Genomic DNA, 25,128 nt, shown 5'->3' on the forward strand with positions numbered 1-25,128 from the left:
CACACACACACACACACACACACACACACACACACACACACATACACACACATATATAAAACATATGATGGACCCTAGCCTAGGATTTATTTTGCAGAGGAGAGGTTTCATGACTTGTTTTGCACTGTTGTAGAATCATTTAATTTTCAAAAGATGCTACACCATTTGGTTTGTCCATTCCTTCTACCTAGACAGATGGTCTGAACAGCTCTCTTGAACATCAACAGAGTTATCATGGCAAAACACAGCTGAATTTTGGTCTATAAAAAGTAGAGCCTAGACTAGGAGAAATGCAGATTGGGGGTGATGGCCAAAGAAAGGACTTGGGGAGGCAATGTGGAGGAGAAGTAGCCATTTGTAATATATCAGCTACAGTAAGGGCTTCTGTTTCATCAGTTTTGTGATGACCCACAAGTGAAGTTGCTTAGACTGGTCTAGAATAAATGACTGGAAATGTTCAGATGAAAGCATGGTATGGTGGGAAAAAAACAATAAATTTGAAGCCAAAGGAACTTGGTTCAAATCCCCAGTTCTGCCATTTACTCCCTGTAAAACATTAGACAAGGCACTTAACCTCTTGGGTCTCAGTTTCCTCATCTGTAAAATGATCAGATTGAAATGGATAATCTTCTAGCTCTAAATCTATGGTCCTATGAAAAGATATTCTTGATGGTCCCATTGGGTGTTGTTAATTAGAACCAAAGCATAATTACTGATATCAGAATAAAAATTCATATATATATGTATATATGCATACATATGCATATATTTATGTATATGGATGTGTATATATATGTGTGTGTGTATATGTATATATATGTATGCATACATATATGTAGGTATGCATGTATATCAGAGGCCACAAGGGAAAATGAGGAATTACCCATTTAATTTAGCCAGAGAATTCCTTAACAGTGAAAATCATCAAATACATAATTTTCTGCCCTTCTAGACTGTATGGTCTAGCTTAATTCTAAGGATTCTCCAAATAAGCATCTAAATAAGAACTGAAACCATGGAATCTTAGACCTATTAAATCTTTTTTTTTTTTTTTTCCAAAATTGGGTAAATGGAAAATAGAGTTTGGTGTATCATGTAGGGGTCATCTATGGTAAAAGAAATAAAAAGCATTTGAGACCATTTCTTTGTACAGCTAGAACCAATTACCATACAACTTCAAAAAGTATGAATTCCAATACATGTGACTACTTTATTGGAGTTATCATTCAGACTAATGAACACCTCGCTGTGTCTGCCCTGAACCAAAGATAATTTACAGAATTCCTAGGGAAGGAGGAAAAATTTCACTTCTGCTAAAATTGTAGTAGGCCTTAAAAATTAGTTTATTGGGCGTGGCCAATAAAACTATCCCATTTATTATAGGCTACTCAAGTTCTTTATTAAGCCAAGATTGTCCAAAGTGGCTTATGCTCATTGGGTAGGGTTTCTTTTATTAGGACAAGCATGAAAAGGGTTAAGTATTAGGAAGAAAGGGTAAAGATAAGGGACAACTCAATATATATTAATTTGGAATGGTTTGTCCCTTCCAATCTGGTCTTAAATTAGAGCCTAAACAGCCACTTAAAATGTATGACAAAAGTTGAGAGTGAACTGTGGGAATGGGAGGGTGGGGAGAGGGGTGGATTTTGGATTTTTCAAAGTCACAAAACAATATAGAGGAAGGGAGGGAGTACAAGAGGGGAAGGAGGGATATTGACTTTGGTGCTTTGTGGTCTACTTTAAAACAGTTGTGCCTTTCAGAGGGGAGGATGGGAAATGCTGAAAACTGTCATTTTTAGCTTTTCTGAATTTTTGATACATGGGCCTTGCTTTTCTTGCTTTTCTCAACAGAAGAAAAAGGATGGGAAATTTGAGCCCAGAGCAGAGCCAGGAATTCCACGTTTTCTTATTTTAGTGTGAATCTTGACTTCTTCCTTCTCTGTAAAATATGTCATAGAATCCTTCTGGCCTGAATGTAGCCCATGGGCAAAATAGAGGTGGGAAGGGGGTTATAGCTCATTGAATCTCTTAGGACTATTGACAAACTATACCAGTTAATCATATCTGAAACAGACTTTGGATAAAGTGCTACACACTGCCAATGCTGATTATTTTATTGCCCATTTCAAAACAAACTTCTCAAAATTCCAGTTTTTCCAATATTCAACTCTTAGGGTATCATTTGCCAGTTTATGAGTCTGGATTCTCCTGCAGGATTCAAAACATTACATGCTTCTTACCTTACTATTACTTGGTCTTGTTTGGACCAAATCATTATTTTAAAAAATCTACTGCCTGGAAAGATGGGTAAGGGAGATGACCTAGTGAATAAAATTCAACCTCAAGAACTAAACACGAGCCCTGTTTCTTCTTATGAATTTTGTTTTAGAGATATGCTGGATTCCTCTCCCACCTTCTACTTTCCATACCTTACTGTCTGAATGACTGCAAAATACCATTAGTTACCAAGTTTTGCAGAACTTCTCTTGTGTTTCACAGGTAATTAATATCCATGATAAATCAAGGGTACAGGTGTAAGGGTAGATATTGCTGGGGTTAGGCTTTCAGCGGGAAGAACGATGTTCATCTAGTTTCTTCTACAGAAATGCATCAGACATTGGGAATCTTCCCTCATATCTCTAGAGGCACCAGCCCTTTTGAGAGTAACCTATTAAAAAACAATTTTCTGTGGCCTAAAACTGTGTATATTTGCTAGTCATTCCTGGATCCTCACCGACTGGAAGGACCCCAAATTTGGGTCCTCAAGGCCCTATGGGAACAAAGGTGTTATAAATGAGAAACTAGTGGTGATTTCTGTGTGTTTACAAAAACCTTTGCTCCATTTCTTCAATCAAAAGCCCCTGCAAATAAGGGGAGAGAAATTATGACTCTAGCTGCCCTAATGGCTGGGTGGCACTGCCAACAACCACTCACTCAGGGTGAATGGTGACTGAGGAGTGAGTGGGAAGGAGTGTGTACACCATTCATTCCACTCCCTAGATATGAACTCCTACAGGGAGTCTGGGATAGGCAAACATATTTGTAGGCTTATCAGTTTTTTGTATTTATTTGTAAAGCTGTGTTAGGATTTCCCTTAGTTTTCTAAAAAAAAAAAAAAAATTAGGGACCATTTAAAAATTGTAAATAAAACCATGGAGAGGGTATAGGGGAGATGCCCCTGACATTCACATATGCACCAAAAAAGAAAGAACTATATTAATACTTGTTCTTTAAGTACTATGAGATCTTCAATTGTTTCATTAATTGTTATTGTGAATAAACTTTTCCCAGAGAATCTGGACTCTGGGCATAGATATTTGGATTTTTTAAAAGTTGTTTTTGTTTTTGTTTCTTTTTAAAATTTTTGTTTTAAGTGTGAGAAATCTATACAGGAACATAGAAAAAACTGGCCATGTTTTCTGTGATATGATTAAGTTTCTTCCTCACTTTTAACAAACTTAGAAGCTAGAGGAGGACAAAAAGCAATCATTTTAAGATAACTTTCAGTCCTCAAAGACCAGTATAATGGCTCCTATGAGGAACCATTTTACAAGGGACATACTGACACTGAACCATTCGACTGATTCAGTTTTCTTGCCAATTTGCTCACTGGTAGATTTAGAAAATGAGAGTCTTGATCATGTTCCCATTTGGGGTTCATTCTTTCCGCTCTATCAGAAAGCCATGATTTTGCAAAGTGTGGGTAGGTAGGAAGGGAAGATGAGAGGATGGAGTGATGGAAAGAGAGATAAATTAAGTAAATAAAGAGAATCCCATATCATGAGGCTGAATGTATACAACTGGCCTGGTACTAGCGGGGCATGTTGGCACTCAGCAAATCCTTGACTGACTAATTGATCGATACTGCCATCAGTAATAGATTCACATTTTGGAATGCTATGGTGACTGTTACCATGCCATCTATCAGAAGGCTAATTCTGTGCTGTCATTGTGGTCTTTGAACATGAAGCTAGCAAAACCAACATCTCACTAAACTTAAGCCATATCTCTCATCTCTGTGTCTCATTTTTTTTTTTAATTTTTGTTTTTTGACCCTGGTGCTTTGACTTCAATATCTGCCGAACAGTTCAGTCTGCTCTCTTGAGGGAAAAAAAAAATGAATGGAAGGTAGAATAAATGTGGGAGATGTGGCAACCTTGAAGCCATTTCTTTCAGATTGAGAGCCAATCTCTAAGGGAAGGTATTGATTTAAGAACAAACAGGCAAAAAAAGACTGATCTGTATCTGCACGTACATGGAGATAGTGTATGATGTCTATGTCTATCTTATAGTCCATATGCAGAATATATCAGAGGAACATAAAGAGAGACAGTGTGGTGTAATGGTGACCTTTAGTCAGACAACCGGGCTTCTAGTTCTAGTCCCACGTGCAGCCCCCAGACCTCACTTTCCTCATCCATAAAAAGGGAATAATGATACTGGTCCTGATCTACTTCATAGGGTGGTAGTGAGGATAAATGAGATCATGTATGTAAATGCCCTATAGAAACATAAGCTATTATTATCATCATCAATTTACAGAGAGGTCATTTCATCTCTCAGGGTCTAAATTTTATAGTATGAAAAAAGAAAGGGGTTGAGCTAGATGAACTCTCTAGAGTTTCTTTTAGCTCAAAAAGTTGTAATTCTGTAATTCTTGACATAAAAATGTCCAGATTGGGCAATATTCTAAATTGGAAAATCATTTCCAGCTATTTAAAACTATTAAAACTGAGTAGAGCCGAACAGAATCAATCAACTACTGCTCCAGTGGGAGCTAGTTCTTTACTTTTCAAAGACATCAAAACAAAGGACCCCAAACCTAAGACATTCCATTGACTTTTTGTTTGGTTTATTCTACTGATCTGGGTCAAAAATAACTTTGCATTTGAATTCTTAAAAACTCCTTTTGCAGGCACACAGTAGCAGCTTAGAGTAGTCAGGGAGACCTGGATTCAAATCCATCCTCCAACACTTAATTCGCTGTGAGACTCTGAACTTCTATGTACTTGAGGCAATTCTTTAAACTACTCATAGAAATCAAGGAGTAGTGCTTGTGTTTGTGGAGGGAATTTTCGCACTGTGATTTCCCTCTTTCCTCTGGTAAAATCACAAGACTTATTCTTTATCTTCAGACCCTTCAGTGAATGACTGAAATTAGTTCTGGGAACTTGAGGTGGGCCCTTCTGGCCATACATATAAGGGGCGAATGTATATGTGGGCAAGTTTCTCCATATGGACCATAATATATATTCATAGAAGTACACTCAATCACATTAGACTTTGTTAACAATCAACGAAAACAAAAAGAGGAAAAACAACAATGAAAAAAAATGCCACTCCACAGTATTGATCAATAGCTCAATATTTTCAAGGTGCAAAAGAATTCCACAGCCTTAATTATTTCAGTGTCTTGCTGGTCTGCCTTAAGTGTATCTTCTGTTTTATGGTAATTTTTTTTTTTTATTTTGTACACATACAATGTCGTTTTGTAAAGGTAGGTTGTAAATATTTTATTTCTAAGTCAGATCCCTCATGTGTCATGTTGTAAAGTGGTGATCTGATGTCATGTTTATGATTAAAAACAGTCAATGTTACAAGCTGCAAATGAAGCTTCAAAATGTACATCTCATGTGTTATTGCATTCCTATAAATATACTCTACTAAAGATTCTGTTTCTGGTTTTCTTCTGTTTGGTAGCTGGTTGCTGAGTTTTTTTTTTTTTTTTTTGGGGGGGGGTGGGGGAGGTTTCTGATTAAAAATATTTTTTTAAAGCAAGAAGTCCAACTTTCAGATAAACATGAAGACAATATGATTTCCCTGTCCCAACAGTGTTCCCTGGTCACTACTCATATATATATATATAAAATTATAATATTATACATATATTATATATTTATATCTGTGTGGGGTGTATGTATATGTGTGTGTGTGTGTGTGTGTGTGTGTGTGTGTGCAGAGAGAGAGAGAGAAATTACTTAATATATACTCTTTAATTATTTAGTATAATAATGGAAAAAACATTGGCTCTTGAGGTCTGGCAAAAATCAACAAGTATATTTTTAACTGCCAGCTAGGTACCAGCAATACAAAGATAAAAATGAAATCATCTCTGCCCTGAAGGAGCTTACATTCTATCTAGAGAGGCAAGTAGAAAAGTTACATCCTCATCAAATGGAGGCAGCATGGGATAGTGGACAGAATACTGGACATGATATCATGTGTAGCTATGAGGCAGGATTTGGAAGTGAAGAATAAATAAATAAAATTACCACGTCTCAGTAAGCAGGACAGTTGCAGAAATCTCAAAATTCTTTCCTAAAAGACAGATCACTTCCAAAATGGACCAGATAAAATAAATTTTAGATTTATTTATCTAAAATAAAATTTTAGATATTTATTTAGATAAATAAATATCTTTAAAAATTAGATATTTATTTAGATAAATATCTAAATGGATCAGATATTTATTCAGTCAAATAAAATTTTATTTGCACATGATTATTTTCAGTTCTGGGTAGCAGTGTCCTTACATTTGGCTATTGACTCTTCCCACCTCCTTTATATTTCCTATAATCCTTCAGTGTCTCATTCCTGGTGAAAACTATGCTTCCCCTCAAGCTCTCCTGCAGCTAAAGAACTACACTAATCATGCACAATCTTAATTTGGAAGTGATCCCTTGTCTCCAAAAACAAAAGGAAAAGAAAATTTAATCCAATAACATCATCTCTGAAATGAAATATTCCTCAATGAAATGTATTTGCTTTGATGAAGCTAAGTGTCTAATCTATATTTGGCTTATAACATTAGAAGAGATGGACAGGAAAAGTAGGAAGAAATAATTTAGAGGTATACAATTAAATTAATTTCAACCAAGTGCCTCCACAGCCCAACTGGGGAAATGGTTGTTGTCAGTTTATTCCATCCAGTATGACAGAAGACCACTACACGTTGCAATCTGTCTTGCTATTACTCCTAAGATCCTCCAGACCTTACCATCTACTCTAATTCTATATCCTCTATTTCCTCCAGTTAGAGTGAGTTCCTGGAAAGCAAGAACTGTTTCCATTTTTCTGCTTATGTCCCCAGCACTTAGCACAATATTTGGCACATAACAAATGTTTCAATAAGAAGTTTTTCATTCATTTATGGAATTAAAAATGCATTTAGAAAACCAGGGTTTAAATCCTGACTCTGATACTTATTACCCATATGACTTTCTAAAGCCACTTATCCTTAGGCATCAGTTTCCCTTCCTGTAAAAAAGCAAACAAACAACTAAATATTTCACCAGGCTATTGTATGGAAACTACTTTGTAAATGTAAAGCTACATTTAAATTTGAATTTTTTTTAATCATCATCCTCACCCCTCCAGACCTTAGAGTAATGAAGCTATCCCTCCATATGCAAAGAAAAGCAGAATAGATATCTTAGATTGTCCCCTACATGTAACATGGAGTACTTCAATGTGTGGCTTGAAAGGAAGCAGTACGGACATCTCTAGCATCTTCTCTCTCTATTCTTCTCCAACGAATACTTTTTATTTCCTTTCCAGAGGGGAAGCAGGAAGTAAAAGGCAGGGAACATCACTCTGCTCCTGGGGGAATGTTGGGGTGAGAAAGAAGTAAGGGGTGACATCAGGTTAGAATTATATTTATCTGTTCCTTTAAATACTCTTAGGATAGAGTAAGGCTTCTTAAACTTTTTTCACTTGCAACTCTTTTTCACAGGAGAAATTTTTATGTAATCCCAGCTATGTAGGTATATATAATAGATATATAAATCAAACATTTACATATGTAATTGTATCATATTTCACAACCTCCACATTCAGTTACAAGACTCCATATGGGGTCGCAAATCCTACTTTAAGAAGTTGTGTGTATATATATGTTGAAAGCTTGACTCCCCACGAAATACTAGTTCCAAAATAAACACATATAACAAGTGGCAAAGAAACCAATTTGTCCAAGTCATTAGCAAAATAGAACTCAGAAAAGGTATACATAGGAGAATATATACTAGACAGCAGAGTGAAGTTCTCCATTAGGACTGTTAACGGAATTTTTAATATAATCCAGACAGGACTGATCTCTAAACAGGGAATTGCTGGAAACACATAAAGTAGGCAAAAGCTAAGAATGCCAGGAAATATGGTTTAATTAATTACTTTCAGAGAGGGTAATCAGACTTCAGATCTTTTAACTTCTGTGGAGAGCTTGCCCCTGCTGGATGAAGGCTAAACTTATATACATAAATCACAAGTAGGAAGGAAGAGGGAGATGGATAACAATACAATCATGTTCCAGGGTCTGAGTGGTTTCCCAAAAAGCCCATGGTTACAGGACAATGTTCTCAAATCCTGTAAAAACAGTTCTTAAGTGATTATTTCAAATCTCATGGATCATTATTTGCTGAGGTACAGAACCTATAATGAGAACAGGTTCTGCAATCTTCAATTCACTGTCAGTTAATGTGCACAGGAGATCTTTGTCAAGAATTGATTGATTATTTCAAGCTGCTGAGTGAAAACTGACTCCCAAATCAGAATCTGCTGGGAAAATGGTAGCTCTGAAAAAATCTAAATTATCAGTGTATTCCTTACACATATTATCTCAATTAATATGAAAATTACAATATTCTTCACAGACATAAGGTAATCAAAGGAATCCAAAGGGAAAATCCCGTGAAATCTCTAGTGTAGCAAGCTGAAGGCTTTTCTCAAGTTGGCTTCTTCTTCTTCCCTGTTCTTCAACTTCAAGTGGGGTTGTCATTGTCCATCTTTTCTCCTGATGTAATTGTCTTCTTTCTGTAAACATTAATGAAGCCCCAACTATATGCCTGGCACAGGTGCTGGATATAAAGACAAAAATGAGACAGTCCTTGCCCTGGAGGGGCTTACATTCTTGGAAGTGGGAAGAAGACAGGAAGTACTACATGACTGGCTCAAATCGGACCTGACATATTAGAGTAAAGCTCTACAAGTCACTTTATCTCTGTGCTTCCATTCCCTCCTCGTAAAACAAGGGGAATCGGACTTACGGGATTCTAGGATATAGAATAGGATATTATAGGGCACTATCCTATTATGAGATTTGAATGAAGGTTTAGTTTCCACCGTTATGAAACTGACATTAGAAAAATCCAGAGAAATGGCACTGAAACCTAAGATATGCAAGCTAAAGATTACACAACTTATAGAAGGAAACCATAAATTAGAATAAGAAACACATTCCGTATTTTTGGGGACTCTCACTCCCGTGGGTCTCTCAGGATAGGCTGTGACTCTGTAATCCCCAGCCAATGGGGAATCAGGGCAGGGACTAGCATTTCAGAGACAGGATATAAAAAAGCATGTTTTTTAATTGATTATAAGTGTGCTGACCAGCTTAGATTCTAGTTCTTGCCAGAACTCAAAAACAAAATCTTTTCCTGACTTCATCAGCACGTCTATAGAATTCTCCCGTAAGATGCTTGTCTCTTACATCATCCTGCTCTAAATGTGGCGACTAGAGAAGTAAGCCCAAAGGAATTTCAGGGAAGACTCAGTGACAGTTGGGGGGACCAAGGAAAGGCAGCTTTCTAGAAGAGACCCCTCTTCTTTTTTCTGGAATAGATACCCATTCTTTTTGTTCTAAAGGAGATTCTCTCCTCTTTGAAGAAGATACTTTTTTTCTAAGGAACATAATTTGTTGTAGCTTTTCTTTCTTTCTTTTTTTTGGGGGGGATCTGAAGGAGATGATTTTAAGTATTGATGGGTTTTTAAGTTGGAAGGAAAAAATTTCAGGCTTGAGGACCGATGCAAAGACTAAGAGACGGCTGCAAAGTGAGAATGAATCACTAAAGGGTCCGTTCCCGTCCAGCGCCCTTGCACCGGGGGCACCGAGAGGAAAGCACGAGCTCCAGGAACTCTGAGGACACGTGCTCCAATTCTGGCAGTCCGCCAGCCGCGCCGGCGCACCAGGCGGCAGCGGAGCGCGCCGGGGCGGGGCTCCGGCGTCTCTGACGTCACGAGCGCGCCAAGCTCTCGCCGGCTAACGGGTGACAGCGAGCTCTGGTCGGTCAGTCATGGCATCTTCCGCGATGGACGCACTGGTGCCTTTGGTGACGGCGCTGTACGAGGCGCAGGCGTTCAAATTCGGGGACTTCGTGCTCAAAAGCGGGCTCTCTTCCCCGGTCTATGTGGACCTGCGTGGCATCGTCTCCAGACCACTGCTCCTCAAACAGGTGGGAAGCGAGAGGCCGAGGCCGGGGAGTTAAGGGTGTCGCTGCGTAAGGTCTCACGATACCAGAGGGTGCCCTTTAACCTCTTCGCCTTTTCTCCCCCAACCCCCGCCACGTGGTTTTTGCTCCTTATTTTTAGGCCCCAATTTCCGATTTACAAAGCTCCCCGGGAGGAAAATTCCTTGTCTTTGCTGATCAGCATCCGTTTGACAAGCTAATTATTATCTAGCGGGAATTCTTGTTCTGAAATGTTCACTGAGATGTCCGGGGTCGCACAGACGCCGAAGTGGAACCGAGGGGCTGGGTCCGGGGCTGCCTCTCCCTCTGTGCTTGCCACGTGGTGTTGGGGGTCGCGCCCTGCCCTTGGCCCTGACTCCTCGGACACGGGGTTCTCCATCGCCTTCTCCATGGATTGAGGCAGGCCGGGTTAAGTGATTTCCCCCGGGGTCGCACAGCTAATCCGCGTCTGAACTTAAATTTGAACTCGGATCTTTCTGATTCCGGGCCGAGTGCTCTAGTCACCGAGTCACGGAGCGGCCTCTGGGCTTCCCTTAGGGATGGGTAAACGTTTTTATATAAACTTGCTAATCGTCATAGTTGGAAGGTTTACAAATCTAGTAATGACGCCTATCTCAGGGTTGTTGTGAGGATCACGTAAGATGCTCGTAAATCGGTAGCTTTACTTTTATCAAAATGTTAGCTTTTCTCATTTCATTGGATCAAATAAGGCTAAAATAAGCTAATTATAAAGCTGTGAATGTTAGCTGTTCTTGTTTCATTTGATCCTCACAACCCTGGAAGGTAAGTAGGGTTAGAATCCCCATTTTGCAAATGAGAAAACTGAGGCAGCTGGTGGCTTCCCCAAGTGGACTGAGTTTAGGGCTACCTGAATCCAGGGCCAGCTGTTCTACTCCCTGACCAATGCAATTATTAATCACTGTACTGGTAATGTGATGAGGATTTTGGGGGTAGAAATGGCATTGTCCTTAGCAGCAGTGCCCTCTAAGCTGCTTGCTTTGCAGTTAATTAATTATAAATTTATGCCTGCTGTTAGAGGTCACATTCCTGCATTGCTTCCTGTGGGAGGGAGTAGGGGGAGGGAGGATCTTTTATTTTTTCTTAGGCAAACTGTAGAAAACGCTTCTTTTCAAATTCTAAAGGATTTGATTCCTACAGGAAATCGGATATATTCAAGTGAATTTATCATTACAATTAGAAAAGAAAATGGAATGTTTTTGAACTTAATGGGGCAAAAGTATTAGCTTCCTTTTCTTGTGCTGGGGATTGCACAGTATCTTGCAGTCTTTGATTTTATACTTTGGAGGTTTGCTTACAAGTATAGCAGAATAATAGTCCTTTTTACATTCTTCCTACTACACTTTGTTTTAGAACTGGCTTTTGGGGAGTCGGGATGCATTGTAATTTCATTGGTGTGGAAAACTTGTGTGAAAACTTATTCCATTAGGTCAGATTGATGACATGCTACTTTGCAAATTTTTAGAATTAGGATTTAGAATCGGGTGACCATATTTATTGTTAGGTTTCAATTATAAGCAGTACTTGACTGTTGTTTGGATCTTTGCCATACTATTTAACCTCTACAAGATTCACTTTCTTCATCTGACAATGGAGTTAGATTAGTTGACTCCTAAAGAACCCTTCCAACTGTAAACTTAATATCCCTTGATCTTAAACTATTATTGTTATTATTCTAAAACAGTTTAGGGTAGGTTTGGCAGAAGTCCTTGGGAAATTGGATATAGAAGTCTTACATTTCCTCCTCCTCTACCTCTCTACATCCAATCCAAAGTTTTCACATGTCTAACACTGGTCTTATTTACCATCTTCCTAAATTACATGGAGCAACTACTGTGAAATTTTCACCCGACAACAAACACTTTCATTCAATGAAAGTGTCATGGATGAAGAACGATTACTACTGGGAATTGTTCAATTTATCACTTACAATACTTTTTTTTTTCTTTTTTGCTGAGGCAATTGGGGTTAAGTGACTTGCCCAGGGTCACACAGCTAGGCTTACAACACATTTAATATACTTTATTCTCTCTAAAAATAAGAAAAAACAAACCTACAGGATGGGGAAGAAAATTTTATCAAATAAATTAGAAATACTGGATATGGACAGGTGCAGAGTAACATTCAGTTGGAAATAATGTAGCTTGGCATACTTCCCTCCAAAAATAAAAACCCAACCATCATTATGAGCATTGGAAGCCAAACAGAATGAAAATCAAATCTTTATTGTATACCCACCTGTTATGCCACAGTTCTCTTTTATTGTCCTGACTCAGTCCTGCCTCGGTTTCCCTGCTTCTCAGTTCTGCAAAACCTCCCCTCCCTCTTTATCAGAAAACTTGATAAAGATAAAAGATCCTATGTTTTAGAATATCAGAATGCCTCTCCCCATCCCAAGCTATTGGAATGGCAGATACTGTCTTATCAAGATGCCTCTCCCCATTTCCAGGGTGCCTCCCTCTGATTATGTCATCCCATCTCTAGTTGCTCATCCCTCCCCCCACCCCCCATCAGAATCCCATCAGTACCCTGACTCCGCCCCTGAGAACTCTGATTGTTTGCTGGATTCTTGGAGATGATAGTCTCATTCAGCCCTGGAACCAAACCATGAATCCATTTGATCCCAGTAAATTTTTCCATTTAATAAATTATTAAATACTCCCTAATCTCTGTCTTGCTCAGTTTCTCCAGCATTACACTTCTTTTGTATTACCTTTCCAAGCTTCTTATATATTACCTTGTGGAGTATATTACTCACATATTCACCCTGTGAAGATTAGAATACATTTGGGGAAATTAGTTTCTGGGTAATTTAATCATTTATTGATAAGGCCAGCACATTATTAATAAAAGAATAGTCATTTGACTTTCAGACCTGCCCTTGTGATAGTGAGCTCACAGTTTATATGCCCTTTGATAAGTTGAGTTGAAGAGTTATTGGTTAACATAATGGGAGGTGAGCTGTCTTGGGGTATGACCCTTAGGTTACCCAACTTTTGGTCAAAGAAACATTAACTTCCATATCACAAAAGGAAGAATTAACATTTCCCCAGACTTGTCTGAGGAAACATCTGGAGCAGGAATATATATCCATTAGCCCATCCTTAGATTTTTTTTTCCCCCCTTTTCTGATTAGATCTTTGCCTGGGTAAATCTTTAAGAGTGATTTCCCACACTAGTTGGTTGGAATGTGCCAAAAACGTTGGGGTACAGGGACATGTTGTGGTGTTATCTTTGAAAGGATTCAAGCTCAAACTGTCTCCAAATCAAGCAAATAGCATTTATTTGGGCATTTACCTGGGTTATGGGGTAACACTCTACAGGCCCTCTCCTTAGAGAAAGTAGACCACATAGTCATTGAGGAACATGATTTTATATAAAAGGAAAGTTAGAAAGGAAAAAAAAATGGGAGAATTGGGCTGAGCAGGAAAATTGATTGTTCTCAAGTAGTATTTTGCATATCCTTGGATAATTTCAGATAAGGATATTCATGAGAAAAGTCCCAGTGATTAGATTTATTTCAAATGAGGTCTGCTTGGGAAAAGTAGGTCCTTTTGTTCTAATAGGGTGAAGGAGAAAGTGACTAGGATATATTGGGGCGGAGGCCACAATAAAGATTCCATCATTGAGAAAATAGAAAAGGGGGAAAACTTTGTTCCTAATAAAATAGTTATTAAATACAAGAGAGAAATATTAATTTTTCACATTACATTCAGTGAACCAGTTACACTGGCTTTGATGCTATCCCATCCATGCAACATGCTCTCACACCAGCAAGTCATGTGAGACATGAGGAATTAAGAATTCGACTTTTCATTCTACCACTTACTAGCTGTGGGGTAAATGGGACTGGGCAAGTCATTCAACTTAAATGAAATGAATGCATTGGACTAAATGAAATCCAAGGTCTTTTCCAGCTCAAATTACTTTATTCCTGTCTCAGCTGAACAAAAGCCATTATAAAATCTACAGAAATGAGATTCTTCAGTCTAGTGAGATGAAAGCTAAAAGATGAATTTGAAATCTGTAAAATCATGAAAGGTATGGATGTAGTGACATTTACTTGAATACCCACACAGGGAATCATTTAGTATTTTTTTTTCTTCCAGGTTGCAGATATCTTGTTTAAAACTGCTCAAAATGCAGGGATCAGTTTTGACACCGTATGTGGAGTGCCCTATACGGCTTTGCCTTTGGCAACAGTTATCTGCTCAACCTACCAAATTCCAATGCTCATTCGAAGGAAGGAGACAAAAGATTATGGTAAGAATTAGGATCATTATGTGAGAAATAGATGGGCACATATTTGGTTTTCACTGTTATGAAAATTAAATTGGAGAAATGAAACAAATTAGAAAATTGAAACCTACAAGGACATCAGAGAATCTTCTCCCCCCTTCTAGAATGGACTGGCTTTTGTGATCTGAAGTGGTGGCCTGAGATTTGAAAGGAATCTTTTGTTCTTTGCTTCCTGCCCTCCACTGTTATATCTTCCCTCTTCTAGCATATAAGCTCCTTGGGGGCAGGAACGTGCAAGAATGTAAAACAGATCTTTCCTGCATTCATCTTTTGTAAGTCTGGAGATTTTGGATAGATGCTTTGTTTCTTACAATCATAATAATAGCTAACATTTATAAAGCACTTTTAGGTGCCAAGCACTGTGGATAACCATAAAATTTGCTAATTCTTGCAAAGTCTTTTCTTAGTTGCATGTGCTATACTTTGCTCTTAGTGGGTGTTTAATGAGTGTTTGTCAAAATGAATTAAGTTGATTTTTTTTTTTTTTACCAAATTATATTTACCATGAGATGTGCAAATTGGAGTTTATTTTGAATGCAATGCTGCAAATTATATTATTATTTTTATAAGATTTTGTGATGACATTGTAATGAATTAGCAGGGGAAATTAAATGCTTTGAATGATTTGAAGAAAGGTTGGTAGATTTTGTACAAGACAAACTTTCACTAGGTTGTCCTTCACTCTAGCTAAATTTGTTCTGGGATTTGGGACTCTTCCATTGATGAGGTGTGAGAATTGAGGTATGCAAGTCAATATAGCAATATGGTCTACTATTCTTTTTTTTTTTTTTTTTTAAAGCAAATAATCCAGTAGAGCAGCATAAACTCCACATGGAATTATAAAGAAGTATCTTTTCAGACTCATCAGCCCTAGGGGTTAGAAAAATTCCTAAAATTTGCAGTCAGCCCACATCAATCAGAAGTTTTGATCTAAGGGTATCTCCATTCCATCCTAGCAGTGTACTAGATACTATTGTTTTACTGTTGTCAGTAAATTAGTCCTTCTGAGCCTCGGTTTTTTTTTTAATCTGCAAATTGAGGATGTCTTGTATACCTTAATTTTCATAAGAGATGAGAACTATGTAAATAGTAGTATTGTTATTTCAAATTATAAGAAAGTTGCTCCTGATGAAATGGGTAATTGTTATTTATTTACCCATAATTTCCTTTATTTCACTTGAATCATGTCTTTATAAATAGAAGTTTGTAGTAATGGTAAAATGTGTTGAACCTGTAGACATATGCTCCGAAGCAAAATGTTTGGGCTTATCTTGATGGGTAGTTCCAGCTAATTTGAGAAGGTGGGAAGAATAGAGAAAAAAGTACATTTTGCTAAAATTCCGTTCTTAAAAATGAACGGAGTTTCTCTGCTTCCCCAGTAAAAGTATTAGTCATCATTTCCTATTAAATGAAATAAAGCAGTTCAGAAATAGTAGGAATCAAGCCTTTCACTAAGATATATTTCTTATGAACAAAACAAGATAGACCTTTATTGGCGTCGACAAGCCATAATATTTTTAATCAAAGCTAATAGAGATTTTGTTGTTATTGTTCTTTTTTTTTAGGTACTAAACGTCTCATAGAAGGAACTATTAATCCAGGAGAAACCTGTTTGATCATTGAAGATGTGGTGACCAGTGGTTCTAGTGTTTGGGAAACTGTTGAGGTCCTTCAGAGGGAAGGTTTGAAAGTCACAGATGCCATCGTATTGCTGGACAGAGAGCAGGGAGGCAAGGCCAAGCTGCAAGAGCAAGGCATTCACTTACATTCCGTCTGTACCTTGTCAAAGATTCTGGAGATTCTTGAGCAGCAGAAAAAGATTAATGCTGAGATGGTTGGGAAAGTGACGAGATTTATTCAGGATAACAACTTTGGAATTGCTAAGCAAAATGGTATCGAACCTGCAAAGGAAACTCTCAAAGAACTTAGCTTTGGCATGCGTGCCCAGCTCCCTGGGACCCATCCTATGGCATCAAAACTTCTCAGGCTTATGGAAAAGAAGCAGACCAACTTGTGTCTTTCTGCTGATGTTATTGAGGCCAAAGAACTGTTGCAGCTAGCAGCTACTCTTGGTCCTAGCATCTGTATGCTCAAGACTCACGTAGATATTCTGAATGACTTCAACATGGAGATCATGGAGAACTTGAAAGCCTTAGCAGAAATCCATGAGTTCTTAATATTTGAAGACCGAAAATTTGCGGATATAGGAAACACAGTGAAGAAGCAATATGAAGGTAAAAATTGTATTTCTTTAAAAAAAAATTTTTTTTTTTTTATAAATTTATTCTCTTCTCCATTTTTCCCTTTTCTCTAGTATTTACAAAACTATGCATGGGTAATTTTTCAACATTGATCCTTGCAAAACCCTATGTTCTAAATTTTCCCCTCCTCCCCCTATCCCTTCCCCTAAATGGCAGGTAATCTAATACATGTTAAATATGTTGAAATATATGTTAAATCCAATGTATGTATACATATTTATACAATTATCATGCTGCACAAGAAAAATCTGATCAAGAAGGGGAAAAAAAACCGAGCAAACACCAACAGAGTGAACAATTTTAAAAAATTAGTCATGTCTAAAATTGTATGTTTCTCTTTTTGCATTTTAAGTATCATCACCTCTCTTGCAGGAGGTGAATGTCTTGTTTGTTTTAGACCTCTGTACTTGGAATTAATTATTGCATTGATTAGCGTTTTTAAGATTCTTCCAGGTTTTTCTTTACAGTATTAAGGTTTTTTGTATAATCGCTCTAGGTCAGTCCAGAAGTGTCTTCAAAGTTTTCTCTGAAATTGCCTATTTTGTCATTTAATAAATTCATATACTACAAAATTTAGTTCTTCCCCAATAGCTAACTAGACATCTTCTTAGCTTTTAGTTTTCAGCTATTAGCTATCATGAATTTTGGGGGGGGCATTTGGATCTTTTTTCTTTTCCTTTGATTTTTCTCTCTTTTTCTCTTCATTTGATTTCTTTATCTATATGTGTGTGTGTACATGTATATACCACACACATATATCTGGATCAAAAAATATTTTCAATTTAGGAACTTTTTTTTTTTTAAACCTTCTTCCAAATCATTTTCCAGAAAGGTTAGACCAGTTCCCAATTTCATCAACAGCACATTAGTGAATTTATTTTCCTTCCGCCCCTTCAGAAGTTGTCATTTTTGCTAATTTGAGGGATATAAAGCAGAACATCAGATACATTTGATGAGTTATTAGTGAGCTGAAACTTTTTTTTTCTTAATGTGGCAGTTGATAGTTTGAATTTTTTTTTAACTACCTAGTTTAATTATTTGGCCTTTTTTTTTTTTTTTTTTTTTTAGAAAATAGGTTACTCATAAATTTGAATAATTTCCTTGAATATGAGAGCTTTATCAGAGAAACTTGATGGAAAAAAAAAATTTCCTCAGCTGTTTTCTCTTTAATTTTAATAGCATTAGATTTGTTTTTGTAAAAATATATATATAATCAAAGATATCCATTTTATCTTTTGTGATTTTAATCTCTGTTGTAAACTTTCTATATCCATAAGTGTGAAAGATAATTTCTCTAATATGCTTGTGATGCCACCTTTTTCATTCAGGGTTTTTGTTGTTTATATGGTGTGAGGTGTTGATCTAAATACAGTTTCTCTGAAACTATTTTTGGATCTCATACTCCCCTTCTCATTCCCTTCACACTTTTTTTCCATTATTATCCATGAAATTATTAGTTTTTTGTTCTTCCAGATAAATTTATTTCTATTTTTTTCTAGCTTTATAAAATAATCCTTTGGTAGTTTGACATGGCATTGAATAAACTGATTTAGTAGTATTTTTTTTTATTATATTGGCTCAGCCAACCCTTGAAAAATTAATGTTTCTTTAGTTATTTTGGTCATTATTTCTGCAAAGTATGTATTATTGGCTTTATATAGTTCCTAAGTGTGTCTTAATAGATCTCTATCAAATATTTTATACCTAGAGTTAATTATTTTGTACCTGGAATTATTTTGAATAGAATTTGTCTTTGTAAAACTTTTCCTTCTGGGAGAGAACTGAATCCCAAGAGACGAGCTTTTGTGCTATTCTTTTTTGGATTTTTCAGTAAAGCAGAGTTTGTCTACTGAACTAGTTTTCCATGTCTCTGGGATTGTTGTAGTCACCATTAAATGCTAAGTTAAAAGTTGATATTTAAAAAAATGTGACTTAAGCAGTTGAGTAGATGAAGAGTCAAGAACTCCAGGGATCAAATCTGACCTTAGATATTTGTCTTGGGACCACTTAACCTGCCTACCTCTGTTTTTTTAATTATAAAACAGGGACAATAACACCATTTCTTTCTCCCAAGTTTTGCAAGGATTAAATGAGGTGATATTTGTAAAGCATTTAGCCAATATTAGTATTAAGAGAAATGTCAGACTTGCTATCAGTTGATATAGTGGTATCTCCATATGCTGCTCATCTTTAAAATAGAGGCTACACAGGCCTGCTGCTACCTAACTCCACAAATGTGTGCCCCCGCTCTTTAAATGGGCTTTCAATGTTTTAGAAAACATTTTAATGAATAGGGCATTTTCCTCATTTTGGGAAATGAGAAAACAGTTGGAGAGAATATAAATCTTTGGAAATTGAATGAGGATAGAAGAACCAAGACTTGGAAGGACTAGATCTTTTAAGATAATTGCCAGGCTTAAAGTTTTGACAGGAATGAAAAATGACAATTTATTCTTTTAATGATACTTTAGGTAATTGGTGTTTGATGGCCCTAACAATCATGAAAAACAGTACTTCATCCTAAAGCCTGTTGGTTTCTCTTCATCAGTTTGAAAAGCTACAGTAACATTTACTAGAAACATTGAGTTCCAGATTCTCTCCCATCCTCCCCATCCTCATTTCCTATTAAGGTACATGTGAAGTTATGCAAAACATTTCCATAAAATAAAAAATAGCATTGTTAACATTTGTCTTCCTTGCATGATGAAGATTACAATGTTCAATCCATGTTAATGAAAAATATTTGCAAAACTTAGTCTCACTTTTTATGGTCTTAAGCTAGTTACTCTAGGGAAGTGTTAGCTTTTCAATGACACCTTTAATGTGGAACCCTGGGTACAATTACATTTGCAACAGCTGCAAGCTCTCAGGAGTATCTGGGTACTAACGTGTTATTACAAAATTTCACATTTCTGTAATTGTCTCTTGCTTGAACAAGTTTCACTTGAGAATAATCCTATCTATTCCCCTCTCTCTTAGGTGGTGTTTTCAAAATAGCTTCCTGGGCAGATCTAGTAAATGCCCATGTGGTGCCAGGCCCAGGAGTTGTGAAAGGCCTCAGTGAAGTGGGGATGCCGATGCAGCGAGGCTGCCTCTTGATTGCAGAAATGAGCTCCTCTGGGTCTTTGGCCATGGGCGACTACACGAAAGCAGCTGTAAGTGAGGGCTCAGCCCACCTAGGCTTGGGTAGGGAGAAACAAGAGGGAAGCAAATAAGGTATGTGTACATAGACCAGATCTAAGGAATGCTTTTTGGATTCTTTGTGGATTTGTGTAATTATCATATCCATTTTCTCGGATGACTCTTCCATGACAGCATTTCATAATGGAAAAGAAAACCCCGTCTTTGGAGCCAGCAAAGTCTGGATGCAAAGGCTGCCTCTACCTCTTGCAGCTCGAGAAGCCATTTAAACAGTAAATTTTGGTTTCCATAGCTGTAAAATAGAGATAATATCTGAAGTAAGTCCTTCAGATATTTTGTGAGGCTCCAATGAGATGAATGTGAAGGATTTTGTAAATTTTAAAATAGATGTTACTGCTGTTCATTAGAAATGCTAAGTGATCACTTTCCTTTTTCTTTCATCTTGTCCTATTCAGAAGTATTCCCTGAAGCCCTAGCAATTAGGGCTGAATTTATTGATAACTTAACATTTAGAGACTTTTAAAGAACTTTAAATATATTATCTCATGTGAACCTCCCCACAACTTCTAGTAATAGATTCTGGTCATTGTCCTGGTTTTATGGATGAGAAAATTCAGTTTTATAGGGGTTAAATGACTTGCTTCTGTATTTCTAGGGGAAAAAAAAAAAAATCTAGTAAATGTAGAATGATTCAAACATAGTTCTTCTTGCCTCCAAACACAGCATTCTATACTTCCTTTAACATGTGTATACATTCTGCTTAGTTTCTCTGAGAATCAAGTTAAGCCAACAGCTTTCCATAATACCACTCTAGCCACCTGACATAGCCAAACTTTACCATAATTTGAATAATTTTATGCTCTTATCAAATTTGTTTTTAATACCTAATTCATCCTGAAAGTATAAATAAGCTAGTCTTTGGAGAATCCTTAAGATACGTGTCCACAGAGTTCCTCTTCCACATGATTGATTTGAATCAATACAGATTTCACAATTACTTCTAAGAGAGTATTTTTTTTCCTTACCTTGTAATATACCAAGATGTAATATATCTTGTGATATTTTAATTCTTTCAAAGAATATAATATTTTCAGTCTTAGAATTAGCAAATTCATAATACATTTTTTTTTAAGGACCAAATGGGAAAGTCAGTTTTACAGTGGGTTTTCTGGGTGATAATCCCTCAGTTATACCATAAGTCTTGGAATCTGCTGTCACAGCAATATATATAGTATTCAGATTTTAAGTGACTGCTGCCAGGTGTTAGAGTTGTTAGTGTTTTGAAGAGTCATAGTGTTGCAGTTATAGATAGGGTCAAATTATAATCCCAGATCAAAGGTGACATGTTTTGTACTCTGTATTTACATAATTTCAATATGAAAGGAAATCCATAAAGTAGTGAGGTTTGAGATCAGAAAGTGTATTATTCCTATAAGTAAATGTCCTATATATTTAAATGTGTTTTGTCTCTTACATTCTACCAGGTGAAAATGGCTGAGGAAAATTCAGAATTTGTAATTGGTTTTATTTCTGGTTCAAGAGTAAGCAAGAAACCAGAATTTGTTCACTTGACTCCGGGTGTCCAAATACAAGCTGGAGGTAAATACAATCATAGATCGTGTTGTCTCCATTATACTTATTAACCCAGTGAACTATCATTTTTATACAGTAATTTACATGTTAATTTGAGGTCTACATTAAACTAGTTTGAAATGATCTATTTCAGGTTAGAATTTATAATGGGAAGACTTAGCCTGGAAGTTTATCCTAACATCCTTGCAGCCTTTAAGAGATGTTATTCCCTTAAGGGTTTGAGAATCCTATATATTGAGAGGAGAGATATTGGTGTTGATCAGTGTGCTTTCAAGTTGGGATACTTGCATTATTCTAGCCATTTAAAATAAACATGGTATTGGGACTCAACCCAAATGAAGAGTAAAGGATTCTGATACATAAACACAAACGTGAATGAACATTTTTAAGGTTTGTTCATTTAAAAGATTACACAGCCCAAGTACTTTAGCCTGGAAAAAAATAATGAGAATAGAAGCACACATTAAAAAGGTGCATATTCTTCAGTCTGAGAAGTCAGACATAATTTTTAGATGGTTCTAATACTGATGGGTGTGAATATTCCTTCCATGGATGTGATCTTACAGCCTATTTGTGCTCACCTCCACCTATTGGAGGATTATACAATAGAGGCTTTTTTTACATTTCAAGGCTTAAAGCATAATAGCCCCTAAAACCAGGATTGCATAAATGATAGAATCCTTCATCTCTTAAAATTGAGTTGAAGTGTGAATTCCAAAAAGTGTAAAGAAGGAAGTTTCAAATAAAATAACATGGTAGCACTATTTAAGCTGATGCAGTAAATGAGTGATAAGAAATTTTATCCTGAGAAACTGTACTGATAGGAAGTTAACTCTAAATTAATTCATAAATAAGTTTATATAAATGCATCAAAAACCTTAGCTGCTGAGCCGCCCTTTTGTTTAATGTCCTGCCTGGGTATTGGCATTCAGTGGCATTTTTTTTAAGCCTCAAAATGATTAACATTTTAAAAGAACTTTTTTTTAAGCCATGATGCTATATCTGATCAGACCAATTGGTAAATCAGTTTTTGTTCAAATAGCCACAGTGTCCCATTATTCTGTCACTGTGAATTAGGGTATAGCTACAGTACAAATTCTGATAAGATGTATGCACATACACATATGTATATTTGAGAAGGTAGTGAATGCCATGGGAATTGTGACTGTGTGTGTGTTTTTCCATTTGTAAAATTGAAGGGCTTAATGCATTTTAAAGCCTTTAATTCTAGCGTGTTAATGGTTTATGGTACAAATAATAAATTTAGGGATACTTGAAAGATTTTCTAACAAGATACCTTAAGAAAAGCAAAAAATAAAATAAGGGGATGAAATCATTTAACATGTTTTCCTTTCTACAAAAATGTTAAACATTATATATGTATAAGAAGTTTGTTCTTTGTTTTGATCCAAATATAAGCTGTGCTTTTCCCAAAATCTGGCTTATATAAAATCTGGAAAACATATAATATGGGGTAGTGCTATTCCTCTCTGAATAAGCATGTATTTCCTTCAGCCTCACCTTTTTAGAGCGGTTTCATTTTGCTCATATTACAGCATGGCATAAGAAAATGAGAATTGAAAAGATAAGATTAGGTTTTAGCATTTTGGTTAAAACTGCTGTAGGTTTCTTTGTGAAATAGTTAACATGAAAGATGCTTTTATACAAATTGTTTTAGCTCTTGTCATAAGATAAATAGTTTCCTTATTTTTTCCTTTCACAGGGGATAATCTTGGCCAACAGTATAACAGTCCACAGGAAGTTATTGGCAAACGAGGTTCTGATGTCATCATTGTGGGCCGTGGCATATTAACAGCCTCCAACCATCTAGAAGCAGCTGAAATGTATAGAAAAGCTGCCTGGGAAGCCTATTTAGCTAGACTTAATGTTTGAATCTCTGAAAATACTTTATTTTTTAAAACATTTCTACTCAAATGCTCTGACTTCACATTGACCATACCACAAAATCAAAATTGCAAAGACTAGGGAAGCTGCCAGGCACTTGAGTATTTAATGACTGGGAAACACTCCTATGGTAATAAATGCTTTCTAAAATATAGTTTTCTTGTGACTGACATTTTATAAGGCAGTCATGGAATCTGTTCCACCTTCTTTTTATTAAGCTAAGAGCGAAAGAGCTGAGTCAAAAGGCTCAGCTTGTCAGTGACAAGCCTTTTATACTTGAATATGTTTATTTTTGTAGAAATTTATTCCCATTTAAAAGACAAAAAAAATTTATTGATGTTTTATTTTTTTAAACATCTTGGTTACTTTACTTCTCATAAGGAAATATAGTTAAGCAAAACAAACTGTACTAACAGTTTTATATGTCAAGGCCACCATTTGAAAAAAGTGTATGTTTTGTCTTCTGGAGTCAGGATTGGTCATTTTATTAAGCAGAATTAATTATTAAGCAGTTGTTATCCTTTGTTACCATCATATAAATGGTGCTTTTTTAAAATGTACTCTGCATTCATTTTTATCAGTCTTCACATGAAACCCCTTTATCTTTGGCATTGAAGTATATGCCTAGTAGAGGTACTTGTGGGTCAGAGAACATGGACATTTTAGTGATTTTTTTTTTGTTTTTTGTTTTTTTGAAGAGGCTTCCTTCTCACCTCCCAAATATATGGCAAAACAATAGCTTGTTAGTAGCAGTGAATCAGTTTTCTTCTTGATTCTGGGATAAGAGGGCACTTTTTTCTTCCTGTTTTATAATCATCCTTTCAATGATAAATTTTAAATGATAGCTTTATCATTCATTCTCCATAATAATAATTTGCTAATCCAAACATGTTACCTAATTTTTTCTTAAAAGATATTGAGACATTCCTCAAGATGTAGTTGACTCAGGAGACTTGATGTCTCTGCCTTATTACCTGGATACTAAGCATCCACAAGGAGCCTGAGGACTCTCAGATGCTTGGTTAATAGGTTGCAACTGGACCTTTGTTCAACTACATCAACTCAAGAGGTTTTTCAATGTTATTTGTCTTTCTTGATACCTTTATTATGGCTAAATAAATCATTCTTGCTAACTGTTGAGTGAAATTTGAGTGTCTTATTTTATTCCAGTATCACATCTCACCTACTGGGGGATTGATCTGAGTCCAGCCCAAGTCACTGGCAAATCCTTTGGATAGGAAGTTTCTTACCTCCAGTTCATGAAGCATAGCTGGTCTTTATTTTCTGGTGTTATTTGTTGTAAGAAGTGTCACAACAAAGTGTCTTTGGAGGTATTGTGATATCTTTTCTGCTGTTTGGAATAGGACTGTAGAGACAAGTTTTCCCTTCCCTGACTTTATCATTGTACTGTTCACTGACCAACTGGCCTAAAAAAACAGATTTAGGACTCAAGAGACTCTACTTTCCAATCAAGATTAAAATGTTTTTTTTCATCATAGAATAGCTTTGAGAAAGTAATTGTATGGAATTAGGTTGAACTAGTAAGAGACTTACCACCATTGTTTGCTCTCTGGCACTGTCAGCAGTTTTGTCTGTGGTTGGGTAATGGGGACAACGTGGATAAATGAACCACTTGGGCAAATCTGGAACTTAATGGCAAAATAAGT

The 25,128-nt window shown here is 36.4% G+C and overlaps 1 protein-coding gene across 1 annotated transcript; it reads left to right on the forward strand.

Moving 5' to 3' along the window:
* The first annotated feature begins 10,039 nt into the window (after positions 1–10,039).
* UMPS (uridine monophosphate synthetase) lies at positions 10,040–24,594 on the forward strand. The gene is made up of 6 exons (XM_051985463.1): positions 10,040–10,229; positions 14,372–14,525; positions 16,127–16,795; positions 19,802–19,977; positions 21,448–21,562; positions 23,280–24,594. The coding sequence occupies exons 1-6, from the start codon at positions 10,071–10,073 to the stop codon at positions 23,447–23,449; spliced, it is 1,443 nt and encodes a 480-aa protein (XP_051841423.1). The 5' UTR covers positions 10,040–10,070; the 3' UTR covers positions 23,450–24,594.
* The last annotated feature ends 534 nt before the right edge of the window (positions 24,595–25,128 follow it).

Source organism: Antechinus flavipes, chromosome 3 (assembly GCF_016432865.1).
Source record: "Antechinus flavipes isolate AdamAnt ecotype Samford, QLD, Australia chromosome 3, AdamAnt_v2, whole genome shotgun sequence".
Taxonomy (NCBI): domain Eukaryota; kingdom Metazoa; phylum Chordata; class Mammalia; order Dasyuromorphia; family Dasyuridae; genus Antechinus; species Antechinus flavipes.